Below are 24,912 nucleotides of genomic sequence, written 5' to 3'. Positions count from 1 at the left end.
ATTCCCGTCTCCCAGTCTGTCACCTCAGGAGATCTCCACTTCCCTGCTCCTTCTGCTATTGATCTTCAGCCTCTGCCCCCTAATGACTTCCAGAAGGTAGAACACCAAAGGGGTGAAGTCCTTTCCCACCTGACATTGGCCAGCAACTGGGTGGCCTGCTGCCTGAAGCATGCCTCACTGACCTCTCCCGATCCTGAACCATGTGCCCAGGGTGGGTAGAGTCCAGTGGGCCCACAGCTTCAAAGCTGTTAACTGGTATTGCCCTATGTAATGGGAACTGGGGTTGCTTGTGGGTAAATTCCAAACTGCTCCCAGCTGTTGGGGTAGCTAAACCTTTCCCTGATTTGACAGCCCTTACAAGGCGACTGTCTCAGTCACTGGCAGAATCCGTCAGTGGGCGTTCCCTAAACTTCTTCCAACATAAAAGCTGTTTGACACCAAGTCTCCTCCTCGCCTCTCTGCGCGGAAGTCTCCTGCGCAGAGTGGGCGTGGCCAGCGGAGGTCCTGGGCTCTCCCCGCTGGACCCTGTGGAAGGGTCTTGGAGCCCTCTCTCCGAAGACCTTCCCTCCTCCCCTTCTTTCCTGGTGTCACGCTTATTTCCTTCCCCAATGGAAGTATTCTCCCTCTCCCTACTGGTCCCTTCTCCTGCATCATCGGAGAGCCCTACCTCCGCTCTGCGCTCTGATGTCAGTTCCCTGACACCCTATGTACCAAATTAAACTGTCTCAAGCTGGAGTCACACCTCTGAAGGCCAAGAAGTTCTAGCTTGAGCAAAGAGATGGACACCTCTCTGCTCTCAACAGCATGGTGATGGGGCTCCAACATCACCACCTGCTTGGCATTGTTGTTTTAAGTGGGACACGGCAGCCAAATTTCTGGGAGGCTTTGGAGGTTGCCGGAAATCACTTGGGGGGCCAGATGTGGCCTGTGGGCATTGAATTGGCCACTCCTGCTTTCGGGAAAATGCCAAGGTATCCAGAATAGTTTGTCCCCATCTTCTTGAATGAGAGTAACCAACACGCACAAACCTCCATTTTGACAGAATTGAGTTTTAGTTTATTGGGAGGGTGGGGAACTGCTGAATGTATAGATTAAAAATCATTTTATGGTTCTGGAGAGAGAATCCAGGGCAATGAATAGTGAAAAATATGCTTTTTGAAACTTTAACCAGTTGAGACTGGGCATTCTGAGTGGCACCCTCATCTGAACTCTTGCCCTTAATCTATTGCAAATCCCTACCAGATGGTGGCTTGCAGAAAGAACTTTGGATAGCCATGATAAGCAAAATATAATGATGGGGAAAACTTATAGAAGTGTAAACAATATGGAGTGGCTATTTCTAAATATGTGTCGGCTGTCTTCTTCACAATAACTCTTGAAAAAGAGGATTGTAAGGACCTTGTATTTAATGCTATACTTAATTTTAGCTAAGCAAGCCTATTGTAGAATACAGTCATACCTCAGGTTACAGACTCTTCAGGTTGCGTTTCTTCGGGTTACGGACCGCCGAACAAGTACTGGAACAAGTTATTTCCATGTTCCGGCTATCGCGCATGCACAGAAGTGCCGAATCACAACCCGCGTGTGCGCAGACGCGCTGCTGCGGGTTGCGAACGCTGCGGGTTGCGAAAGTGCATCCCGCAAGGATCACGTTCGCAACCCAAGCGTCCACTGTACTGGGACAAGCTTCGTTTGTCTGTTCTCAGCTTCAGTAGCAGTGGAAAAATAACCTGGTTAATGGGGGCTGGCAGGCGGAAAAGCTTTGTCTTTCCACATAAGTGCCAGTTCTATGACACCTCAGCCCCCTCAAAGTATGTGGGGATGAGGCAGAAAGCCCCCCCCCCATCTTGGAGGGACTGGGCTTACCTCTGGTGGCAGGCCCCACTGGGCCGCCTCCTGACGCACATGACATCACACGTGTGACATCACACATATGACAAGGCGCCCCTCGCAATATCGGGCAGATATTATGTCTTTCAATCAAAGTAAAATGCTGAATCATTTGAAGCAGTCTCTCTCCCCCCCCCCCAATTTTGTAGCTGTGCTATATTCCTTTAGTACCAACCTGAAACATATTTGCAAGTTCCCCTTTTGTTCTGCAAATTGCTTTGATAACTTTTTATTGAAATGTGGTATATAAATATTGCATATCAATGAAGGGAGAGGCCTCATGGAAGAAATGTGGGAGGATAATAGGCTTGGATGTGTTCAAGGCCTGAGATGGTTACCCTATGTGCAAAAACAGTTGCCCACACCCAGAGAAGTTAGCATGTTAAGAAGAGATCTGTTTTCTAATTCTCCTCCATGTGGTAGCTTTCTACTTGCAGAGGATTATCTGCATAAAGTACTGTTCAACTCAATGTGAGCCCTCACCTGAAGTTACATTCGCAATTTAGTTTTATCATGTAAGTGAGAAAGAAGTTGGCAAAATTTAAAGTGCAGACACTATTGGCTGTTTCACACGTTATATGGTTTGTCATGGAGCGTATGCTCATCAAGCAGCTGAAGGCAATCCTGATGTATCCCAATTATGCTCAAGTATCCAACAGGTTTGCCATTTTATACAAATGTTAGATATGTAAAAAGGGAGGACCCCTGACAATTAAGTCGTCGCGAACGACTCTGGGGTTGCTGCGCTCATCTCACTTTACTGGCCGAGGGAGCCAACATTTGTCCGCAGTTTTTCCGGGTCATGTGGCCTGCATGACTAAGCCGCTTCTGGCGAACCAGAGCAGCGCATGGAAACGCCGTTTACCTTCCCGCCAGAGTGGTACCTATTTATCTACTTGCACTTTGATGTGCTTTCGAACTGCTAGGTTGACAGGAACTGAGACCGAGCAACGGGAGCTCACCCCGTCACAGGAATTCGAACCGCTGACCTTCTGATCGGCAAGCCCTAGGCTAAGTGATTTACACCACAGCGGCATATTCAATATATGAACTGGACCTTTTTCCAAGCCTTTTGAAATTTTCAGTTATAAAGGCAAAAGGCTCTGCAGGATTATGGGCTGTCCAGTACTCCCGATGACTTGAGGCTGTGCTGATGAGCATTCAAGGGTCTTGTTTATCCTGGATTCTTGCTTTCACAGTAGTGAGTTGTTTGAAGTTTCCAGTTCTTCCTGATAAGTTTGAGTGTGCAATTTCAGGTCCATATTTACTGGCCTACCCTTGTAAGAATGACTATGGATAGGAAATGCTCCAAACACTCTAAACCAGGGGTCAGCAAAATTTCTGAGCAGGGGCCGGTCCACTGTCCCTCAGACCTTGTGGGGGGCCGGACTATATTTTGAAAGGGGGAAAAAAATGAACGAATTCCTGTGTCCCACAAATAACCCAGAGATGCATTTTAAATAAAAGCACACATTCTACTCATGTAAAAACACGATGATTCCCGGACCATCCGCGGGCCGGATTTAGAAGGTGATTTGGCCTGATCCAGCCCCTGGGCCTTAGTTTGCCTAGGTAAAGGTAAAGGGACCCCTGACCATTAGGTCCAATCGCGGACGACTCTGGGGTTGCTGCACTCGTCTCGCTTTATTGGCCGAGGGAGCCAGTGTACAGCTTCCGGGTCATGTGGCCAGCATGACTAAGCCGCTTCTGGCAAACCAGAACAGCGCATGGAAACGTCATTTACCTTCCCGCCGGAGCGGTACCTATTTATCTACTTGCACTTTTTGGGGTGCTTTCGAACTGCTAGTTTGGTAGGAACAGGGACTGAGCAACAGGAGCTCACCCCGTCGTGGGGATTCGAACCACCGACCTTCTGATCGGCAAGTCCTAGGCCCTGTGGTTTAACCCACAGCGCCACCCGCATAGTTTGCGTACTCATGCTCTAAACAGTGCTGCATAAATGCTAAGATGGTTGCTACTTTTAATTTTTTTTAACCCTTATTCCTAGTTTCGTGTCATCCTGGCCAGTTTCCTCTGGTCCATGAGAATCAAAAGTATTTTGTTGTTGTTGCTTAGTCGTTTAGTCGTGTCCGACTCTTCGTGACCCCATGGACCAGAGCACGCCAGGCACTTCTGTCCTTCACTGCCTCCCGCAGTTTGATCAAACTCATGCTGGTAGCTTCAAGAACACCATCCAACCATCTCGTCCTCTGTCGTCCGCTTCTCCTTGTGCCCTCCATCTTTCCCAACATCAGGGTCTTTTCCAGGGAGTCTTCTCTTCTCATGAGGTGGCCAAAGTATTGGAGCCTCAGCTTCACGATCTGTCCTTCCAGTGAGCACTCAGGGCTGATTTACTTAAGAATGGAGAGGTTTGATCTTCTTGCAGTCCATGGGACTCTCAAGAGTCTCCTCCAGCACCATAATTCAAAAGCATCAATTCTTCGGCGATCAGCCTTCTTTATGGTCCAGCTCTCACTTCCATACATCACTACTGGGAAAACCATAGCTTTAACTATATGGACCTTTGTTTGGCAAGGTGATGTCTCTACTTTTTAAGATGCTGTCAAAAGTATAGTGCAGCTTAATGTTTCTTCCCCACCCTCAGCTTAGAAGTATCTTGGAATGCAGGATCCTGTTTCAACAGGGTGACGTAACCTTAAACTCCAGGGTAAGAGGGGTTTTAAAAAGCTTCTTTGCTGATGTAAGCCCATGCCACATCCAGATGGGAGAATTTGTATACCCTGAGCAGACATTGTTTATTAGCTAAACTGTTTACCTGTCATCCATTCCTGTAAAGCTCTTTTGGCAGAGGAATGACAAACCAGTTTTTTTGTTGGTGCTTAATGTCTCGAGAGATTATTGCTAAGCCCTTGCTCTTTCTTCCTATCTCTTAGTCTGTGAGCGATGTGGTGTGGCAACACAAACCTTTTTTAATTTATTGATGTCCCAGTTCTTCTGAGTGTTCGAACACTGAGTGCAATTGTTAGTTCAGATAAAGTTTTCTTTAGCACTTTATCAAAGCGATTCACACACATGTATGCATCTATGTATTCAAAAAGTATTAGTACTTCATTGGGAGCAATGTATCTGATCAGGCAGATGGCATCTTTGAAAAAGCAAGGATACCAGGAAAGCAACTGAGTAAAGAATTAATGTAATTAGTCCTTCCAGTAAGCTCTAGAAGATAAATCCCTTTTAACCTCTGTTATAAGAACATGTGCTGTGTCAAAGCCTTGGGTTATTAGTCTTTCAAAACGAGCTCCTACATCTGCTGTGGCATAGAGCAAAAGTAATTTAGTTAATTAGTAAATATATGATGTCATCATCCTCGCAATAAAGCCATTTTTGGTTTCCAGCTTTTCCGACAGACCTGGTTCTGACCTGGTTTTTGCACATAGCAGAATGAGATAGTAAGTAGACTGCAGGTGGAGGGTTATAATACTCTCTGTATAAACACCCTGCTCGGAGAAAAGTAGCTTAACAGGGAGGCATTTTAAGCATTTCTCTCTCTGATGAGATAGTCATTTCAGAGAGTCTCTTTTCATGTTTATGACCATTCAGAAATGTAGTCTTCTACTCATTCCAGCTCATTCCACAGGGTTTCTTCCAGCTCTTTTTAATAATAATAATAATAATAATAATAATAATAATAATAATTTTATTAAGTTTTCAGTTTTACATTTCAAAATAAACATTTTACAAACTTTAAAGGATCCAGTGACTTTCCTTCTTCTCCTTCCATGGTTCATTTTACATATCATACATTCCTGAATATTTTACTATAACCATTCAAATCAGTTTTCCACTTTAGCATCAACCACAAATTATTTATTCTGTTGAATTTATCTTAGCGCGGCCAGCGTTTTCAGTTATATACTGTCTCCCAGCTGTATAGAGTCTCCCAGACGCTATACCAATTCTTCCTAAGAATGCGGTTCATGAAACTTTTATACATTTTAGCCTTCCCATACCAAAGACATGCATGCCAGCCAAATTTAAAATCATGACCTTCTAAATCTAAAATGTCTGCATTGTCCAATACAATCCATTCTTTTAACCAACACAAACAAGCTGCCTCATAATGCAATTGCTAATCTGGCCTCCTCTTTCTTTTGTATCTATCAGAATTTTATATTTGATTCTTGGCCTTTTTCCCTGCCAGATGAATTTAGAAATATATTTTTTCCATTCCTTGAAGCAGTTTGAATTATTTACAATCGGGATTGATTGGAATAAAAACAGTATTTTAGGGAGTATATTCATTTAAATGGCTGAAATTCTACCTAACAGGGAGGGTTTCATTCTCCCCTATATCTGCAACTCTTTCTTAACCCTTTCCCACAATTTAATATAATTATTTTCAAATAGGTTGAGATTTCTTACTGTCAGTCAAATTCCCAAATACTTAACTTTTTTGCCTATTTTTAAACCAGACATCCTTTCTAAAAAAATATTTGACTGTTCATCCATGTATTTAACCAACATTTTGTTTTAATCTGAGTTTATTCTGAAACCCACCACTTCTCCAAAGCTTTTAATTTCTTCTAATGCTTTGGGAACGTTCTCCAAAGGTTGTTCCAGGGTCAACACCACAGCCCCCACAACACGTCAGCAAATGCCCTTAATTTATAGACTCTGTGTCCCACCTCAATACCTTTAATTTCCCCATTTCTCCTTATATTCTGAAGCAGTATTTCTAATGTTATAATAAACAACAGTGGTGATAAGGGACAGCCTTGTCTCATTGCTTTTTCTATTTGGCATTTGTCTGAAAGAATATTGTTTACTAATATATTTGCAGAATGATCGGTATAGATTGCTTTAATTCCTGCTAGGAAAGATTTACCTATTTCCATTTTCTCTAAAACCTTAATCATAAATGACCATGAAATATTGTCAAAAGCTTTCTCCACATCTAGGAAGATTAATGTAGCCCGTTTTTCTTTTTTTTACTTCCAGGTACTCTGTTAAATTGATTATATTTCTCATATTGTCTTTCATTTGTTGGCCTGGTAAAAATCCACACTGGTCTCTGTGGACTGAGTCAGTCAGTGTCCTTTTCAATCTTTAAGCCAAGATTGTAGCAAATAGTTTGTAGTCACAATTCAGTAATGAAATAGGTCTATAATTTTTTCTCTTGGTTAAATCACTTTCTTGTGTGGGGATCAATTCTGTTCATGGTGTCCTTAAGTGGTTCAATAAGTGCATCCTAAAACTTTTTATAATAAATTGCAATAAGTCCATCTGGCCCCGGTGCTTTTCCCATCTTCATTCGGTTTATTGCCATTTGCAATTCCAATATCTATATGGATGCATTCAAAATTTGCTGAATTTTCTTAGATGCTCAGGATATATTACAATTACCTTAATAAGAGTCCATTGTCTTAAAGTCCTCCTTCTCACAATGATATAATGAAGTATATAAAAAAAATGCTTGTCTTATCTCTTTTGGGCTAGTCAAATGCTTATCTTCATCTACAATATTATTTATGGTCCTATTCTTCCTTTCCTTTTTGAGTTTCCAGGCTAACGGTTAACCCGGTTTATTAGCAAATTCAAAAAAAATCTGTTTCATTAATTCACCATATTTTTCGCTCCATAAGACACACCTTTTTCCTCCTAAAAAGTAAGGGGAAATGTCTGTGCGTCTTATGGAGCGAGTGTGTGGTCGATCGCTGGCTCCCTTTCCGGCCCTGCCCCCTTGCCCAGGCCTCCATTGTTTAATGTTCTGCGGACGGAGGCTGTTTGTTTCCCCAGCGACATGTGACTGGCTGATTAGATTATCTGTCTGGAAAGTGTAGAAATGGCTCCCTTTCCTTTCCTAAAGAAGCTGCAGAACTGTGAGCTGATCCCCCCAAAACGGGGCTTTCCCCCTTTCCTCCTCTAAAAACTAGGTGCATCTTATGGTCAGGTGCGTCTTATGGAGCGAAAAATACGGCACTTTTCATCTCTTAATTAGCTGACATTGAAAATTGTGCTGCAATAGCTAAAGAGCTCTTAATGCCATCAACAACGATAAACGTTGGGCTGAATCTGTGTACTAGCCAAACTGTAGGGATTACTTTTGGATCAGTTGCGATGGGTATGAACTTAGTTGATTCTTCAGGTTAGTCAGCATCTAGTCACTTAGACCTGGCCTACATATGTGACAAAATGAGCTGGTAAAATCCTGAAGTGAAGTGTACTATTCCAGATGTCAGGAGCTTATCAAATTTTTGAATGCTCTCCAAGTTACAAAAGGCCTCCCTGCAAATAGAGACTGGCATAACAGGGAGGGAGTTGAGCCACAGCTTATCTCCGTGATATTTTAATTCTTTCTTCCAGTGTATGTGTGTGCACCTTGGGCCAGTCACGATCTCTTAGCATAACCTATAAATGGAATAAATAAATAATAAATAATGCCTATCTATATGTTTCAGAAATACGACACGCATCTCTATGGTCTGAGTGGTATAGTCCACTCTAGCACTTCATTTTCTGCTGTAAATAGGGAGTTTGTCGAAAGACCTCCCAAATTTCGGCAAAGTCAAGCTGATAAAGGCTGGGTAACACGTCCCATAAAATGCTTAGCTTTGACCTCTAAACTTTTTAGCAAAATTTATTTCCCTATGTCTCCAAGTGTAAAACTGCATATGTAAACAGAGACTCTTGTATTTCATCAATAACCACCAATGATATTTGATCAGCATATTTTGTTTGAATGGTTTTTGAATTTACGAAAATCTTGAGTTTATTCTCTAAAATTTGGAAGTGTTCTTGCTTTTTTCAGATCTTATCAAAAAACTAGCACAGCAATCGTTTGGCAAAAACCCTGGTGATTATCAAAAGGTAACTCTTTCACGTGTATTTATTATGGTTTGCATATGACTGTGTGTCTGTATTTGTGAAGCTGATCTTTTTAACAACAACGACAACAGAGCACAGTATGTTAACTTTGCCACCTCTGCTTCTTGTTTATCTTTTAAATAGAAAGTTTCCAGATGCAAGTGTGTCAAAACTGCATGATAAGGTTTCATTTTGCTTAGCTTCACATCAAATATTTTCCAAGAAGATTTTGGGGGATATTTTTGATCAGTGTAAATAGAAACTCTTGCTTCCTTTGCATAAGGTTTTCTGTGACATTTCATCTGAATGGCTGATTAAGATACTGATGAGTAAAGATTTTTAGGCAAACCGAAATGTATGAACACGTTAGTATTTCCCTTCATGGCGTAGATTTTATTTATGTAGCCCATGTCTTCCAGTTCTGGAGACTGGATATTAAGCATCTGATATTGGTCCATATCTTGTTCCTCATTGCATTATCATCTCCAGAAGACACACACTACACACTGCACTTCCCATTTTAAAATAACTACTCCTTTTCAGGGAGTATCTTCCAAGTAGGGGGGAGGGGTGTGTGCCATAGGCACAGGCAAAGATAGGATGAACTTCACTGAATGGCTTTCAAACTGTATTTCTTGATTATACATTCAGGAAGGTTAGACGACTGTCTTTGAAAGACAGCTTGCCCACTACTGCCAATCTTTCCCTATGATTACTGACTACTGGATGTGTTCCTGAGTGCATGCTCTGTTCATGAAGGGTGACAGTGAGGTTCAAAGCTGGCTGTGCCCTCTAAAACCTATTCCTGCATCCTGTGCAATATGCAGGGTTGGAATGGAAGACTGCAGAAAGTGTTCCCTAAAGGCGGAAATCTTGAAAACCCACTGGCGTAAATTTATTTAAAAGATTAGTTGATTCTAACTTGGTGATTGGAATAAGTGCTGTGGGTTTATGCACCTCCTTCAGTTTCTGGTTTGTAGGCAGTCTTTAGCTAGCAAACCATTGTTTGTTCAATTTTGCCTTCGCAGCAAACTATGGTTATCTCACATGGCGGTAGGGAGGGGAGGTGCACACAGAGGTGCTTCTGATTGCCAAACCATGGTTTTTGATTGGCACAGTGACTTCTGAACTGAACCAGTCCTTTTACCTTTTCAAAGAGCATTTAAGTGCTTGTTTCGGGTGAAAAACTACCTGTAATTTTGGAAGCCCACAGCTGTGGATGTATGCACCCATTCTGACTAATCAGAACATAGTAATTATGACTGCAGAAAGGCATGGTCACGAGGAGTGGCTGCAGCTTGTAAACCTTTGAGGGCTTTTTTTTTGTTATTTTGGAAAGAAGGAAACTCGAATTGTGAAATGCAAAACAAAGAGAGAAAATCACTTGAACTTCATAATGCTGGTTGCGTAAATCATGGCATCATTCAGGTGTTTTTAACCATCAGTGTTGGAGTCAGTAAATCATGGGCTCCTTTTGAAAAGTTTTGTAGGTAGGAAATAGTAATAGCTGTGATTCCTTCAGGTTGCCGTATTTCAAAAAGTATAAACCAGGAGCTTCTTAAAAAACAAAAATGCAAAAAAAAAGGTGAACTTTCAATTGACTTGCCAGGACAAAGCACCACCTTTTGGAAATCCCCACTGGACATCAATTCCACCTTTGAAATCCCAGTAATGTCCGGACGTATGGCAGACCTAGATTTTGCCTTCTTTTGACAGTCTATCTCCTGATGAACTCTTTGCTCAAATTGCGTTGGGGTTTATACAACTGGCCAGTAGCAAGCAGTGCAGTGGGACAGAGAGGCTTACCTGACCTCCAGGCAAATCAGTTGCTGTTGCTTACCATGCAAAGTGTTGGGCAGGCTGACGCAGTATCAACATGCCATCAGGAACACCAGATTGGCCCTGCTGCTGTGTTTGCACCATGCTGACCACTGGCTTGCCGCTGCCTCTCCCAGTAAGCAGCAGTGGCTCACCTGCTTGAAAGTTGTTGTAAACAAAAATTTGCCCTTTTCCCTTATGGGGGATCCAAAAGCCCATATAGAGTCCTTACATAGGTTCCCTATTGGTAGGAGAAGATAACAGAGGCCAACCAGAGAATATTAAGAAGCAAAGCAGCTAGTAAGTCTGATCTTTATTGATCTGTTGCAACAGGGTGCTCCCCTCACACGCAGGAGAGAGGTGGGACCTAGAAAAATGGTGTGCAAGGCGTTATAAAGAGTTTTGAAATTCATATCCTGTAGATCAAGACCACCCCCAGAAACATTATACATACATCACAGAAGGGGTGTAACCTAAGACCACCCCTCAGATACATCACACCTACATCACAGAAAAGGTGGTCCAGAATAGAAATTTGAATATTGTTTTTCTCCTGTTGTTGTTTATCTCCTGTCTGGCAGGTTACTTGATTGGATTGCCTGGAGACCCTGGCCATTCTTTTGTAGTGATAAATACTTAGTTGCTGGGCTAGGTCACAGGCTCACACCCTAATCATATCTTAAATGTGTCCTTAAGACAGGATTTGTGAGGAAAGAGACAATGGGGAGGTTTCCCATTTTGACCTTGTAGAGAAAACATTTACTCAGTTTAGGAATCAAAATGGTTCCAGGTTGGTCTTCCTGTGCTGATCTATGTACGTGCTTGGTTGGTACACTTATGAACATTTAACATATATCTAAGACCTCAAAATTCCTATCACAAAGTCAGGTAAGAATCTCTGTCCCATTACAGTGTATGCTGCTGCAAATAGCTATAATATACTTGTCTCCTGTGTGGATGTGCTTTGTGGAAAAGAAACTATTATTGGAAGTTTCCCCGAGCCCAGGCTTCATACAGACTTCAGAAATTTATAAAAGCCTGCATTAAATGATAAGTGGGCTTGTGAAGTCATTGAATTCTCCCTAGCTTGGATAAACAAATACAGGAGGAAAGTTTGTCTCTTTGCTCCTTTTCCTGATGCACTGAGTTTCAGTGCTGTGTGGTTTAAAACTCAAGGAATCATGGAAAAGCAACATCAATCCTAGTGTCCAGGCTTCGTGCCCTGGTGCACTATTCCAGAGACAGAAGGGGACAAATCACCCTTTGTGCCTTCATCACTACCACCACGACTGGGAAGGGAAGGGGGAGATTTTCCCAAGCCAGACAATAGGGTCAAACACAAAAGATGCCCTTGATAAAGAGTGACTTTCTCAGAACATCAAGACCTGTGCACATGTGCTCTTGTGTGTGTGTGGCATGCTGCTTGCACAGCTGAACATCACCCTCACTTCAAATTCTGACTCTTCCTCCTATTTAACACCTCTCCTCATGCAAGGTGATTCCTTCCCTGGTTTGAGGCAAACAGCAGTTTGCTGCTCCATTTGCCCAACTGCTTCAATTAAATACCACAGGGAACTCAATTCCCTAGATAAGGTTGTGCAGTTTTAAAGGCGGTAAACAACACGTCTTAGGTAACCATGTTTATTCAGAAGCAAGTCCTGCTGAATTCAATGGAACTTACTCCCAGATAAATGGGGTTAGGATTGCAGACTTAAGTGTTAACATTCTCCAGGGTGCAAAAATAAATAAATTCCACCACTTTTGTGATGGAAAACAGTAGTCCAAACAGTAATAGAAATGAGTTGTTTTGTGGCATTCAAGTCAGAGGAATTGGGAAGGAAATGCAAGCTATTCTGCATCTGGCCCTCTTTGACAGAACACAAAGTGCAAATTGAATACAGTTAAGTAAAAGCCATGAAAATCCTAAACCATTTGATTTTGCAAAATTGGCAAGATGCCTCTGGAACTACACTGCATCATGGTTTTGTGTGTGAATACCTGATGTGCTAAACGGCTTACCGACCTTGTGCATTGTTTTTTTACTTTGATGGGCATCATAAACATTATCTTTGGGTGCTTAATTTATTGCTCACCTGCATTCTTTTTATGCATGCTGCCTCTGCATCATATATACTTTCCATCTGCCTTGACTTCCACAGCCAGAAAATGTTGTCCTCACCCTTCAGGTAAAACTTCTTATTGTTTCCGATGCACACTTTGTTTGGAAAAATATATATTCTCAACTAGGGTTGCCATATTTCAAAAAGTAAAATTCCTGACACCCACAGGTGTTAAGCTTTTTCTAGGAGACCACCAAAATTGGGGGGGGGGGACAAACCCAAATTGTTGAGCTTTGGGGGGGAAACCTACCCCCCATAGTGATTTTAAGCTTTTGGAACTGTTTCTGCTGCTTTTTCCATCGCGATGCCATACATCCTGGTTTTCCCAGACATTTCACCAATTCGGCAAAATTCCCCCTGACGCCATTTTTAGATCTGAAAATTAGGACATGTCAGGAATTTTCCTGACGTATGGCAAGCCTATCTTAACTAACATGTAACCTCTTCTGATCATGGGTTCTAACATTTTAGGTGGAGTATTTTCAGAATTGTTAATTTGGTTAGTTGATATATTTTGTTGTGGTTTTCGAAAGGAACCTAACATTCCCATTTCCCGCTGTCTAACAAAAATCCTTAACTCTCCTTGTTACTGTAATTAGGTCACTGGTATAAATGGCCATGTGTTGCAGTTGTTTGCACTTAGAGCAATTTTCATTGAGGAAATGGGGGGATCTGAAGCAGATTCACTGCGAGTAGAACTGGAGCATGAGTAAATGTAGCTGGTGGGAAACTGGCTTGCAACGAGCCCTGGAGGAAGGTGTCCGACTGCTCTTCTCCCTCCCTGCTTGTGATAGGCGGACACTCACAAATGTGTAATAGCAGTGGGAGAGAAGCCAGCTAATCTACAAAACAAAAACATTTTCCAAGTTGGTAAGTTAAAGCGATTCACAGAATAGTCACGAGGACAAAGCGCTGCCCAGCTGGCATCAAAAATCAAGGAAGGGTCTTCAGAACATGCTGGTCTCCTGCTAGATCAAAGGGTTGTCTAGACCAGGGGTCAGTAAACTTTTTCAGCAAGGTCCACTGTCCCTCAGATCTTGTGGGGGGCCGGACTATATTTTGAAAAATATATACTGTATGAACGAATTCCTATGCCCCACAAATAACCCAGAGATGCATTTTAAATAAAAGCACACATTCTACTCATGTAAAAACACCAGGCAGGCCCCACAAATAACCCAGAGATGCATTTTCAATAAAAGGACACATTCTACTCATGTCAAAACACGCTGAATCCTGGACCGTCCGCAGGCCAGATTTAGAAGGCGATTGGATTGGATCCATCCCCGGGCCTTAATTTGCCTACCCATGGTCTAGACCATTGCTGTCAACGTTTCCCTTTTTTAAAGGGAAACCCCCTTATTCCAAATAGGATTCCTTGCAAGAAAAGGGAAAAGTTGACAGCTATGGTCTAGACCAGCTTCAAGGTTTTCAGCTGTGACCAGCTTGATGCTTCCACAAAGTCTACAAGTAGCATATGAAGTCATTGGCTTTCCCCTGCTCTTTCCTGCCCAGAAACGGAAGATCCTGAGTTTTGCTTCATTCAAGGAAAAATAGGTATATAAAAAGGAGAATTCAGGAAAAAGTATTCAGAAGAGTGTGGAAATATAGACTGTAAAGGGGCTCTTTAAAGTGAGTTCCAAAGCTTCCCTCTTCAAAGGTCAGATTGACGTGCTTCAGAAAGTTGCACAGGCAGTAAAACTAGGCTTAGCTAGATTGGTGAAAAGTCCTAAATTATAGGACTCTTGAGTATAGGAACTCAAGAGTGGCTTGTGAGAGCCATGCAATGTGAGCTTGGAGCAACCAGCTCAGACCTCCTCACATGCTGAGCTTGTCAGGTAGAACCAAGCAGGACAGCTCACTCTATGGTATGAGCTCCTTCATGCATTATTTAGACGTAAGCATGTTGGTTATAAGAGGCTGGTTATCCCACAAATTGTATAGTGCTGTCATAGCTGACAGCAAACAATGTCTAGCCCCTTTCATAAAGCTACTAAGGCAGAGGTCACCATCACGTCTTCCAGTTGCGAATTCCCCAAGCTAATTGCATTGTGTGAAGTTTATTCCCTTCTGACCTTAAGATGAGCTTCTTCTGTGACCCCAAGTTCTTCCCAGGCATTCTTATTTACGTGTGCAAGAAGTGCACACCAGTGCTTGGCTTCAAGGCATCCAGCTACCTTTCCTCATGGTTGCATTTCTATTTGTAGGGATATTTCAATTCCTAGTGCTTAAACTGCAGTACTCTTGAGTTCCTATTTCTGTCTCTTACTTGGAAATCCCTTCCTGCACTGCTGAGCTGTACTAGTGTGGCTCTTGCTACCTCTACAGTCGCTTTCATGCTGTTTTAGGTTATTTCTAAAAGTGCTGATCTGGATCCTGTATTTACATACCACATAAACAGTGTACCTCTAAAGGCAGGTAAATGCCAAAGAATGAGCCATGTAGGTGGATCCATTTACACCTGAACCGATATGGGGGGAAACTGCAGAGGCTGCAACACCCACGCTGGCTTAAGTTTATGTTGAAGTACATTATTGCAATTGTGTGGAATGTCAGAAAACAGCCCAGAGTGGTTTCAGTGTGCAGTTCTGCTCTGCAGCACTTTTCCTTTCTGGAGCTAATTTACCCTTAACATTTTGTTAATTAACTCCTCAATCACATGCGTGCATGTGGGGTTGCTTCAGATGAAACAGGCTTGAAGGAGCAAGGGAATGTTCACTAGTATGAAATAAACCAGCCCTATGTCTTGCATTGGGACGTGGGTGGCGCTGTGGGTTAAACCACTGAGCCTAGGACCCGCCGATCAGAAGGTCGGCGGTTCGAATCCCCGCGACGGGGTGAGCTCCCATTGCTTGGTCCCTGCTCCTACCAACCTAGCAGTTCGAAAGCACGTCAAAGTGCAAGTAGATAAATAGGTACCGCTCCGGCGGGAAGGTAAATGGCGTTTCCGTGCGCTGCTCTGGTTTGCCAGAAGCGACTTAGTCATGCTGGCCACATGACCCGGAAGCTGTACGCCGGGTCCCTCGGCCAATAAAGCAAGATAAGCACCGCAACCCCAGAGTCGGCCACAACTGGACCTAATGGACAGAGGTCCCTTTACCTTTACCTTTTTATGTCTTGCATTGGTCCTCATAACCTGGGGAGGGTTGCTGACTCGGATCGCCAATGGTCAAGGATGGCGTCGTAGTGTGTCTTGCTACAACTAGCAGAAGCGGATTAAATTAGGCAAAATAAGAGAAGTTGTGTTAACTTGAGTAGAGTCCTAGAGTTGAAAGGGACCCATGCATCATCTAGTCCAACCCTCTGCGATGCAGGAGCCTCAGCTAAAGCACCCATGACAGATGGACACCCAACCTCTGTTTAAAAACTTGCAAAACTCGGGGGGGGGGGTAGTGCAGAAAGCACATAGTCTTGTATCAACCAAGAAAGCCTTTAGGCATGACTCCTTTTGAGAACTGTTGGTTTAATGTAGGATTTTCCAGACTGTGTTCCTTTTTGCTGCACTACAAAAACTCCTAACACAGGCGACTTTTCAAAGTGTATTTTGGGTGGGACAGGACGGGACACTTAGTGCAGCGGTGTCCTTCCTGGCCTCCAAATTAGAACTGCCAGCTCGCTTCTTTCTTGGACTAACAAATGTATTGTTTTTATCATTTTCCAGAACAATGAGAAGGATTCTTCTTTGAAACTCCAGGATATCCTAGTTAATAATTTTCTAGTACCCCATGTTCCAGTTTGTACAGTTGCAGCTCAAGGATGGGATTATGCTGCTGCTAGAGTTTTCCTGCGGCTCTCCTCGGTAGTGTGGGCTGCATCCGGGAATGTGCCTCATTCATCCCTTGGGATGATGTCAGTTCCTTTAGCTGAGAAAGCCGGATCAATACTGCACAGTGCCTCTCCAATTGGGCAAAAGTTGTACTTCTATCCAGCGTGCTGACTTAGTTAGTCAGCCCCTTTCATCGCACAATTCTTTTCCTCCAGCATGTAGTCTGAGTTTGGTTTTGAAACTATGTCTGTAATGTGAATCTCAGTTATAATATATCTGCTTTTGCTATTGTTTCTGTCCGCATTGCAGGCAGTTTACTATGAGATCGGTTTTATAGTCTCTGCTGCTCTGGGAGTGCTGTTTGTTCTGTTGCTGCCTCTGGTGGGGCTTTGCTTCTGCATGTGTCGTTGCTGTGAGAACTGTGGTGGGGAAATGCACCAAAGACAGAAGAAAAATGCAGACTGTCAGAGGGGCTGCTTTGCTACAGTACTTTTCGTTGCCGCTTTAATCATCAGGCAAGTATAGCCAAGCTGCTCACAGTGTGAATTTTGCTTTGCCATATAAGCAAGGTGGGTTAAGTCTGGTTTATTATTTATGGAGTTTTTATTGGGCTGGGAATAATGTGCACAAGTTTAAGGGAGATAAAAGTCACTAATTAAAAGAGAGCCGCTCTGTTTGATGACCACAGGCTGACTGCATAACTATACTGAAAGATCTGGAGCCAAGCTACAGGGTCAACAGGCCCATTGGATGTGTTTAGTTGTTAGAATGTACCACTTTGTACTAATGATAGTTGAGGATATAGAATATTGTTACAAAAGCCACCCCCCACTCTCTGCCAGATTCCAGGGGGTTCCAGGCACTCACCCAGGGTCTGCGTTCCTTTGGAGAATTGAGACATGACAGAGACTGTCATGCTTTAAGAAATATGGTTTATTCACCTATTTACACCTTCAGTCTGCATGGAGGGAATTCAGATCTTACAGCATGGTCATTTCAAATGGAGCTTGTCTCCCACAACAGTGAAGCCCTGGAGTCCAAGCCATCTTGGAGTCCCAGCCAGCCTTCAGCCAGCCTGCCCAAGATGGATCCCATTCTTTCTTCTCCCCAGAACACGTTACTGAAAGGCTCCCTTTTCCTGTCATCTCACACCCAGTTACCCCTGCCTCATCGGTCTCCCCAGGCCAAAGGATTCCTCTCAGATGGCCCATCAACACCTTTTGTCATGTTAACAGATTTGCTCTTCAGGAGGCCAGCCAGGCTAGTTTGCATAATTCAGCACTGAGATTCCTTGTCTGACACAGCTCTGGATTTTGTACTTTCATCCATATCCCAATTAATCAAAACCCCACAATTTATTAATTTCCAGGGTTTAGTGGGGTCCCCCTCAAATCTATCTTTTAATACATTCCCACTCTGCAATAGCAATACCATTACCAAGGAAAAGGTTCTAGGATAGCTAATGTTGTTTATGTAGGATTTGAATGTGAGGAGACGATAATTCAGTCAGTCTCCCAGGTGACGCCTACAGTGGTACAATACAGAAGAGAATAACATCATGTGAGACTGCTGACCATACAGCTTCTCTCTATGATTATTGTTCTGGAACTGAGTGCGCAAGGCTTTTGCCATTTTTTTTTTATAAGAACTGCCTGTGCTAGCTTTTTCACTGCAAAATCAATGTATCATACCTGCATCAATTTTAATTTTGTATGTCATAGCTTTCTTGAACAAAAGGCTGCTTCCGTTTTCATTCTGAATGTATCCGTTTTGTTGCTGAGGATGGGCAATGCGACACTTGATCCTGCTTTTTCCTTATGAGCTAGAAGCGCTCAGAACCGCTGGCCCCTTCATGACTAGACTGTACTCTCTAACATAACAAAACATGTTTCCCAGTGTGGGCAACACAGCCTAACTTAGCAATATATAGCACTTTATGGTTGATGGAGCTGACTCAGGATTCCAGAGTTAAACCCTAGTTTGAACTTTCAGTCACCTTGAGTCAAGTGGGCAGAAAGTAGATTGTGGTCCACAGGTGACCCACAGGCCATATTCTGTTGGTTCACCTAGCATCCTGTTCAGTGCTGGACTTACCATGATGAACCAAACTGTTAACCAGTTTTTGGGTAATGGTCTTAACTCATTTCTGAGCCAGTCCAATAGGAACAAAGGACAGCCTGTCTGTCTCTAACTGAAATGAGCATCTCTGCTCATTTTGTCTCTTAAACACAATTGATTCCCATTAACCTCTGTGGGCTACCTCTGTCCAGGGCTGCAGTCGGGAACATTCCTAAAATGTCCTCTGTTCTTGTCCTTTCGTTCACCAGAGTTTTGGAAACAGATATCAAGGGTTATGCACGTATATGCACACAATCTTCAACATTTTGTCTAATTGTAGCTCTTTGTTTTCACCTAAAATAAGCAAGTAGTTTCCATTATGTTGTATGGAAGAGAATAAAGGGTACATTTGTGGTTGCAAGGACCCATGGAAGGGGGTCTTTCCAATTGTAGCCCCATAGTCTGCTGTCTTTGAGTGAGTAAACACACATGTAGGAGCCTTTGGCTTCTGGTGGAAGAGAGACAGAACCCTTGAACATTAAGCAGGCTTATCTAAAATCTTTTGTTCCCCTTCCACGAGGGCAATTGTTGCCAGAAAAGAGGCTTCTGGGTATGTCTTTCCTTCTGAATCCTGCCCTTGTGCTGATTGTGGGAATGTTCAGGATGTCAGGAGAGGATATATTATTTATTAATATCCTTCCTAACTTGCACTAGCAAGTTCCTTTATGGAGCAGAGTTACATTCCCCTTCTTACATGCACAGCAGATAGCTGGTTGCAGGCTCGTGTGAGCCTCTCACTATTACACAGTTCAATCTGTCTCAGATTGAGTTGTACATTCCTGGTAAATTCCCTTGAATCCCTCTTAAAAGAATAAAGACACCACAATCTTATTCCAAGTCAATAAAAGAATTCCAAGTCACATCAGTTCACAGTTGGATTCCTGAAGGCAGACTTAGTTACAAATATGTACATGTGGATCTACCTCATATGGGGGAATAATGACAGTGCTTCTGCTAGGTGAGAGCTAGCAGAGCAGGCCTAGCTAAAAGCTAGTCAAACGAAGAAAGAAGTCAGAAAAAAGAGGGAAGTGTGCTGTGTGACTCGTCCTTTTGTTACCTGGACAGGTTAGGTCACGCCCACTTTCTATCACATGCAAAAGGAAGGATGCTCCAGCCAGGAGGAACAGGAAGTTTTGACTGGCTGGACCAAACATTTCTTCTCTAGCATTACAAGGAATGTTGTACTTACCTTCCTCTCATGGATCACATCCCACACCGATTTGGGGCAGAGGCAGGATTTCTGTCTCTCTCCACCCCCCCTAGTAATTGGCACTTGGGTCGCCATACCAAAGTATGTGCACCCACCACCTCTTTGCTGAACATGTACTGTATATGAAAACATTTTATATATTTAATGAAATCTTGCGGCTTGTGCATGGGCCAGTTGGCTTCTCAGAGTGTGATTGAGTAGCACACTCTCCTCATTTCTGGGAAAGCAAGGTCTCTAGTCATCGCTTTATTAAGGAATGTTAAGCAAAAGTTTGCTTTTCATATCACCAAACATGAAGGAGAAGTCTGTTTAATAGTCTTCATAAATGTGATCAGTGGGGTGACTGGTTTTCCTCGTTTTTGTAAAGTGTTTTTCCCACTCTGTCGGAGAGGCTCAAAATGAGAAATTATCAAAGTTTTGCAAACAGAAAACCTTCATGGTGCATTGAGCTACTGACCTTTTTGTAGTGTGAGCACAAAGACCGAAACAATCACCTGCAAAGAACATAGTTGTTACTGTAATTCTAGCCATGTGAATTGGAAATACACTTTTCATCTGACTGTCCATTGTGAAATGTTTTCCTTTTTAGAGGCAGCCAAGAATAGATAATAACCCCCAGTACAGACTGTGCAGGCAGCGAAACTGGAAAGCATTGCTTACCCTTGTAGGTGTCCAGTTCTGTGCCCAAGTCTCTGCCTTCTGCCAAATCATCTTGAGATAGTGGCGTCCGCAGAGCACAGCCCCACATAAGAGTCTTTGCTGAATCTTACCAAAGTCTATCTATTGCACCATCATTTCCAACCGTTAGAAGCCCACAAGTGGGATAGGAGGCTACATGAAACACTGTGAGGCGGGTCTAAGCAGCTGATGCCATCCAAGCCAATTGGACAGCTTTAAAAAAAAATAAAATCCTGGGCCAATCCATGGGCTTTAGTTCATAGCAAATTGTACCCTGTTAGATTCAAAGTACATATGAGAAGCTACAAAATCATGTCAAGGCTTTTTCCAGAGGTGACTTCTTCTTGCAACTCTAGATCAGAACGTAAGAGATGTCTTCATCCCCATCCTGCCAGGCTATATCAGAGAGAGGGATAAGCTGTTCATTGTCTTGTAACCCTTGACCTATGGACACAATTTCTCCACTCACCTGAAGATGGGAGGAATCATCGTGATTAAAAATAAATGGGTTGAGTTGGCCTAAGGGCACAGCCTTCTCTGCTATTCTGTACCTTGAGGGCTTACAAAGGAATTATTAAGCTGAATTTGTGGACCACTACAGGTCCATATTTTAAGTCCCTATGTCCTTACAAAAAAAAAGCTTACTTATTCCGGATAGCAAATAATCGAACATTTCCCTCTAATTTTGTTGCTGTTTATGTATAGCTCTCAAGCTTTCCATTTGAGCGAATGCTTTAGTGTGTGCCCAGATTGTGACAAAATACATCATGGAAAACAATTTTGCAAAATATGGTTGAATGTATCTGGATATGTGCATGTTGAGCCCACGTTGTGACACTTCTCAAGATCCCTTGAGAAGTGGCAGTTCATGTTGACTTAGCACAATGAGAGTTGCCTTAACATCCTCTTTTAGTTTGCTAGTCTTTAGCCTATGCATTCTTGGGAACTGGAAATATAGACATATGTCTGACAAGTTGAAGTTAAAACTATTCTGGTTAAATAATTGGCACAAATGTCCAGTTAACTCTGTCCCAGCTACTTCTCTGACACCACATAATGGTTAACAATCGATTGTGTCTTGGAAGTTTGAATGTGCATTTTTATCTTCTTCATCAGAAATTGTTCTTTTTGTAGATGTTAATAGTTTTACTCTGATTTGAAACTAGAACTATTTGGCAACAGTAAAGTAAAATCTTCGCTTTCCCTCCCCTTTTACGCATAGTATTGGTGTGCTTTTTGCTTATGCTGCTAACCAACACCTCACAAGTCAAGTCAGAGGAGCAAGGAAGCTGGTGAACAGTAATTTCAAAGACCTGAGGATTTTCCTGAATGAGACACCTGGGGTAAAGTGATACTTTCTTCGTTATAGCAATTAAGAAAGAAAGTGGGCACAGCGGTAATGCACATAGCAAAATTGCAGATTTCAGACATTATATCAAACAATGGCTTGTGCTCACGGTATGGTAGAACCCAAGCCACCATGAGTCGGTTTGCAAGTAACACCAAGCCAAACAGTTCCTTAGTGTGAATGTGCAAGTGTACGGGCTCCCAGAAATGAACGTGTCTGTTTTTCTCCCCATCCTGGTTCGGCTGCTAGTGCTCTTTTGTGAGCCAAGTCATGGTTTGGCTTAGTGTTCTCTCTGAACCTGGGTTCACAGTTTGTCTCGCACCAGGCAAGCTGTAAGCTCCCTATCCAAGAACAAACCTTATTTACAACTCGCAAAAGGGCCTGGGGGAATGTGTGGGTTGACTCCACCCTCCTGATGCTGCTGCACACACTGACAACACATGATTGGCTGAGGCAGAAAGGTGTACCACTTCGTTCCAACATGAGGATGGGAGCCTGACCAGCCCTTCACAGAATGAAGGTCACCCTCCTTCAGACAGAGCTTCAGACCATTTCTGGTGTCCACAGCATCATCAAAGGAGTTGAGTTCACCCTTCACATTCCAGAGGAAGCTTTGCCAGCAAACACCAGAAAAAAAGATCAAGCTTTTATTTACCTTTCTAAAAGATTGCATATGCCCATGGCAACTGGAAAACCAATACAGCTTGTTTTGGTGTGGTGTACCTATGTTGGATGGGACGTGGGTGGTGCTGTGGGTTAAACCACAGAGCCTAGGACTTGCTGATCAGAAGGGCGGCGGTTCGAATCCCCATGACGGGGTGAGCTCCCGTTGCTCGTTCGCTGTTCCTGCCAACCTAGCAGTTCGAAAGCACGTCAAAGTGCAAGTAGATCAATATGTACCGCTCCAGCAGGAAGGTAAACGGCATTTCCGTGCGCTGCTCTGGTTCGCCAGAAGCGGCTTAGTCATGCTGGCCACATAACCCGGAAGCTGTACGCCAGCTCCCTCAGCCTATAGAGCAAGATGAGCGCCGCAACCCCAGAGTCGGCCACGACTGGACCTAATGGTCAGGAGTCCCTTTATCTTTACGTTTACCTATGTTGGATAGAACTGTATAGTTAATTGAAGCTTACTGCATAAAGCAGTTATTCTTGGATGTGTTTTAGGTTGCAGAATGCATTTACAAGATCAGACCAGTTGTTGTGGGGGACATTTTTATAGAAGCCAAACCTATAGTTGTGCTTGATTTCTTGCCGCCTCTTCAGGTTTTCAGAAAGCCACTCAACAGAATAATCAAGGCTGTCTAATTAGTACATACATTAGAGAACACCTTGTCCCAAAATGGAATAAACTCTAGGAAGGAGCTTGCTGCTGATATGTATTGGGGTGTTCTTCTATATGTATAAAAAGTAGCATTTAAACTATTAATTATTTTATCTTGCAGCAAATTGACTATTTGGTGAGTCAGTATGACACTACCAAGAAGAAAGCACTTTCTGACCTTAATAGTAAGTATAATCAACAGCATTTCATTGGAGTACATAAAACTTTCCTTAGGGAAACCACTGTTCTCTCAATCTCAGCTCCGCTGCATGAAATTTAGAAACATTACAGCTGAAATGCATCGTATAAATTCTAAATACAAGTTATAATAACCAAGAAAATACTGAAGTATTAAATAGCAGGTTTATGTGTTAACAGAACGAACCTAGGTTATTACCAAGATCTGAAACAAACTCGTGGTTGTAAGTGGATTATGTTAAACACCAAGAAAAATTATTTGGGTAATATCCAGCTGGAGTAAACCCACTGAAACACATTGGATGTAAAGTTACTTGAGTCCATTGATTCCCGTCAGTCTATTCCACCTACGACTAACATTGAATATAATGAAACAACATTAGCATTGCTTTGCTCCAGTCGTGCTCAGTTTCAGCTAGAAAAGTAAATTCTTATCTGCTTTTTAAAGAAGGGATTCTGTGTGTGTTCCTTAGGGAATTCTCTAGCACAGCATGAAAGTCATACCTGAGCTCATGGAATGGAGCGTATGCATGGATATTTTTTATGCGAGATAACAAGCAGAAGAGACCCACTAGCTACTGTTAATTTTTATCATTTATTAGAATTTAGAATGCAAACTCTTGCCATTTTATATAAGCATCTTCAAGGTGACTTGCAAGCATTAAAAAAAAAACCTATTAAAATAAACAACAATAAAACCGTTGGGATAAAAGCAGCAAAAACTGCTAGAAACTAGTAAAGAGATTTTTTAAAACCATTAAAAGCACAGGGAAATTGGGTTAACTCTGACTGATGCCAGGTAAACATTTTTAGGGAAGGAGTTTGGGTTATATACCATGGTCAAGAGCCTAATAGTTTGCATCCCCATTGCAGGATAAAGCAGTGGTTCTCCAAATAAAGGCATTCTTCCCTAAAGTGGAACATGCAGTTGCTGGAGGAGAAATGAGATCTCCCCCAAATTTCAAGGTGGCAAAGACTTCAGGACAGGGAGGAGGCATCTGTCTTTATTCCTTTTGATCTTCGTGATCTCAGACCTAAAAATAGGGTGACCATGAGCAACTGAACTGCCATGCTTCAATAAACATGAGGTCTGTTCGTACAGTTTCTCTTTAAAGACATAACTTTTGGACATAACACTAAAAGGAAAATTTGCCTTTGCAACCTACTGTTGCTTGAAAGTCCTAGTGATGGGAGTACTGGCAGCTGGCGTATTCTAGGTGGGTCATTTTAGCTTAGGAAGTCTCTTCAGAAAGAGGAGGAAGAAATGCTTTTCAATGGTTTCTATCTCAAAAAGCATGAGGACGATACTTGTTGTTTAGTCGTGTCCGACTCTTCGTGACCCCATGGACCAGAGCCAACAAGGCACTCCTGTCTTCCACTGCCTCCTGCAGTTTGGTCAAACTCATGCTGGTACCTTCGAGAACACTGTCCCACCATCTCGTCTTCTGTCGTCCCCTTCTCCTTGTGCCCTCCATCTTTCCCAACATCAGGTCTTTTCCAGGGAGTCTTCTCTTCTCATGAGGTGGCCAAAGTACTGGAGCCTCAGCTTCAGGATCTGTCCTTCCAGTGAGCACTCAGGGCTGATTTCCTTCAGAATGGAGAGGTTTGATCTTCTTGCAG

General features: G+C 42.8%; 1 protein-coding gene across 13 annotated transcripts in view; it reads left to right on the top strand.

The window, feature by feature from the left end:
* Positions 1–24,912, top strand: part of PROM1 (prominin 1) — a gene marked incomplete at its 3' end in the record, with an annotated part of 116,242 nt that overhangs the window by 38,780 nt on the left and 52,550 nt on the right. For 9 of the 13 annotated variants that reach the window (XR_014551950.1, XM_083630260.1, XM_083630257.1 and 6 more), the window contains 5 exons: positions 8,660–8,718; positions 12,693–12,719; positions 16,729–16,934; positions 21,648–21,768; positions 23,216–23,279. Coding sequence is in view for 12 of the 13 variants with exons in the window: in XM_083630260.1 (XP_083486386.1) it covers positions 8,660–8,718; positions 12,693–12,719; positions 16,729–16,934; positions 21,648–21,768; positions 23,216–23,279 (477 nt within the window). The remainder of the gene's footprint in view (positions 1–8,659; positions 8,719–12,692; positions 12,720–16,728; positions 16,935–21,647; positions 21,769–23,215; positions 23,280–24,912) is intronic. The other 4 variants (XM_083630254.1, XM_083630251.1, XM_083630261.1 and 1 more) reach the window with 1 other exon arrangement.

This window comes from Podarcis filfolensis, assembly GCF_964270895.1.
Source record: "Podarcis filfolensis genome assembly, chromosome: 9".
Lineage (NCBI taxonomy): Eukaryota > Metazoa > Chordata > Lepidosauria > Squamata > Lacertidae > Podarcis > Podarcis filfolensis.
Note: the sequence above shows the minus strand (reverse complement) of the source record. Positions and strands in the feature narration are given on the sequence as shown.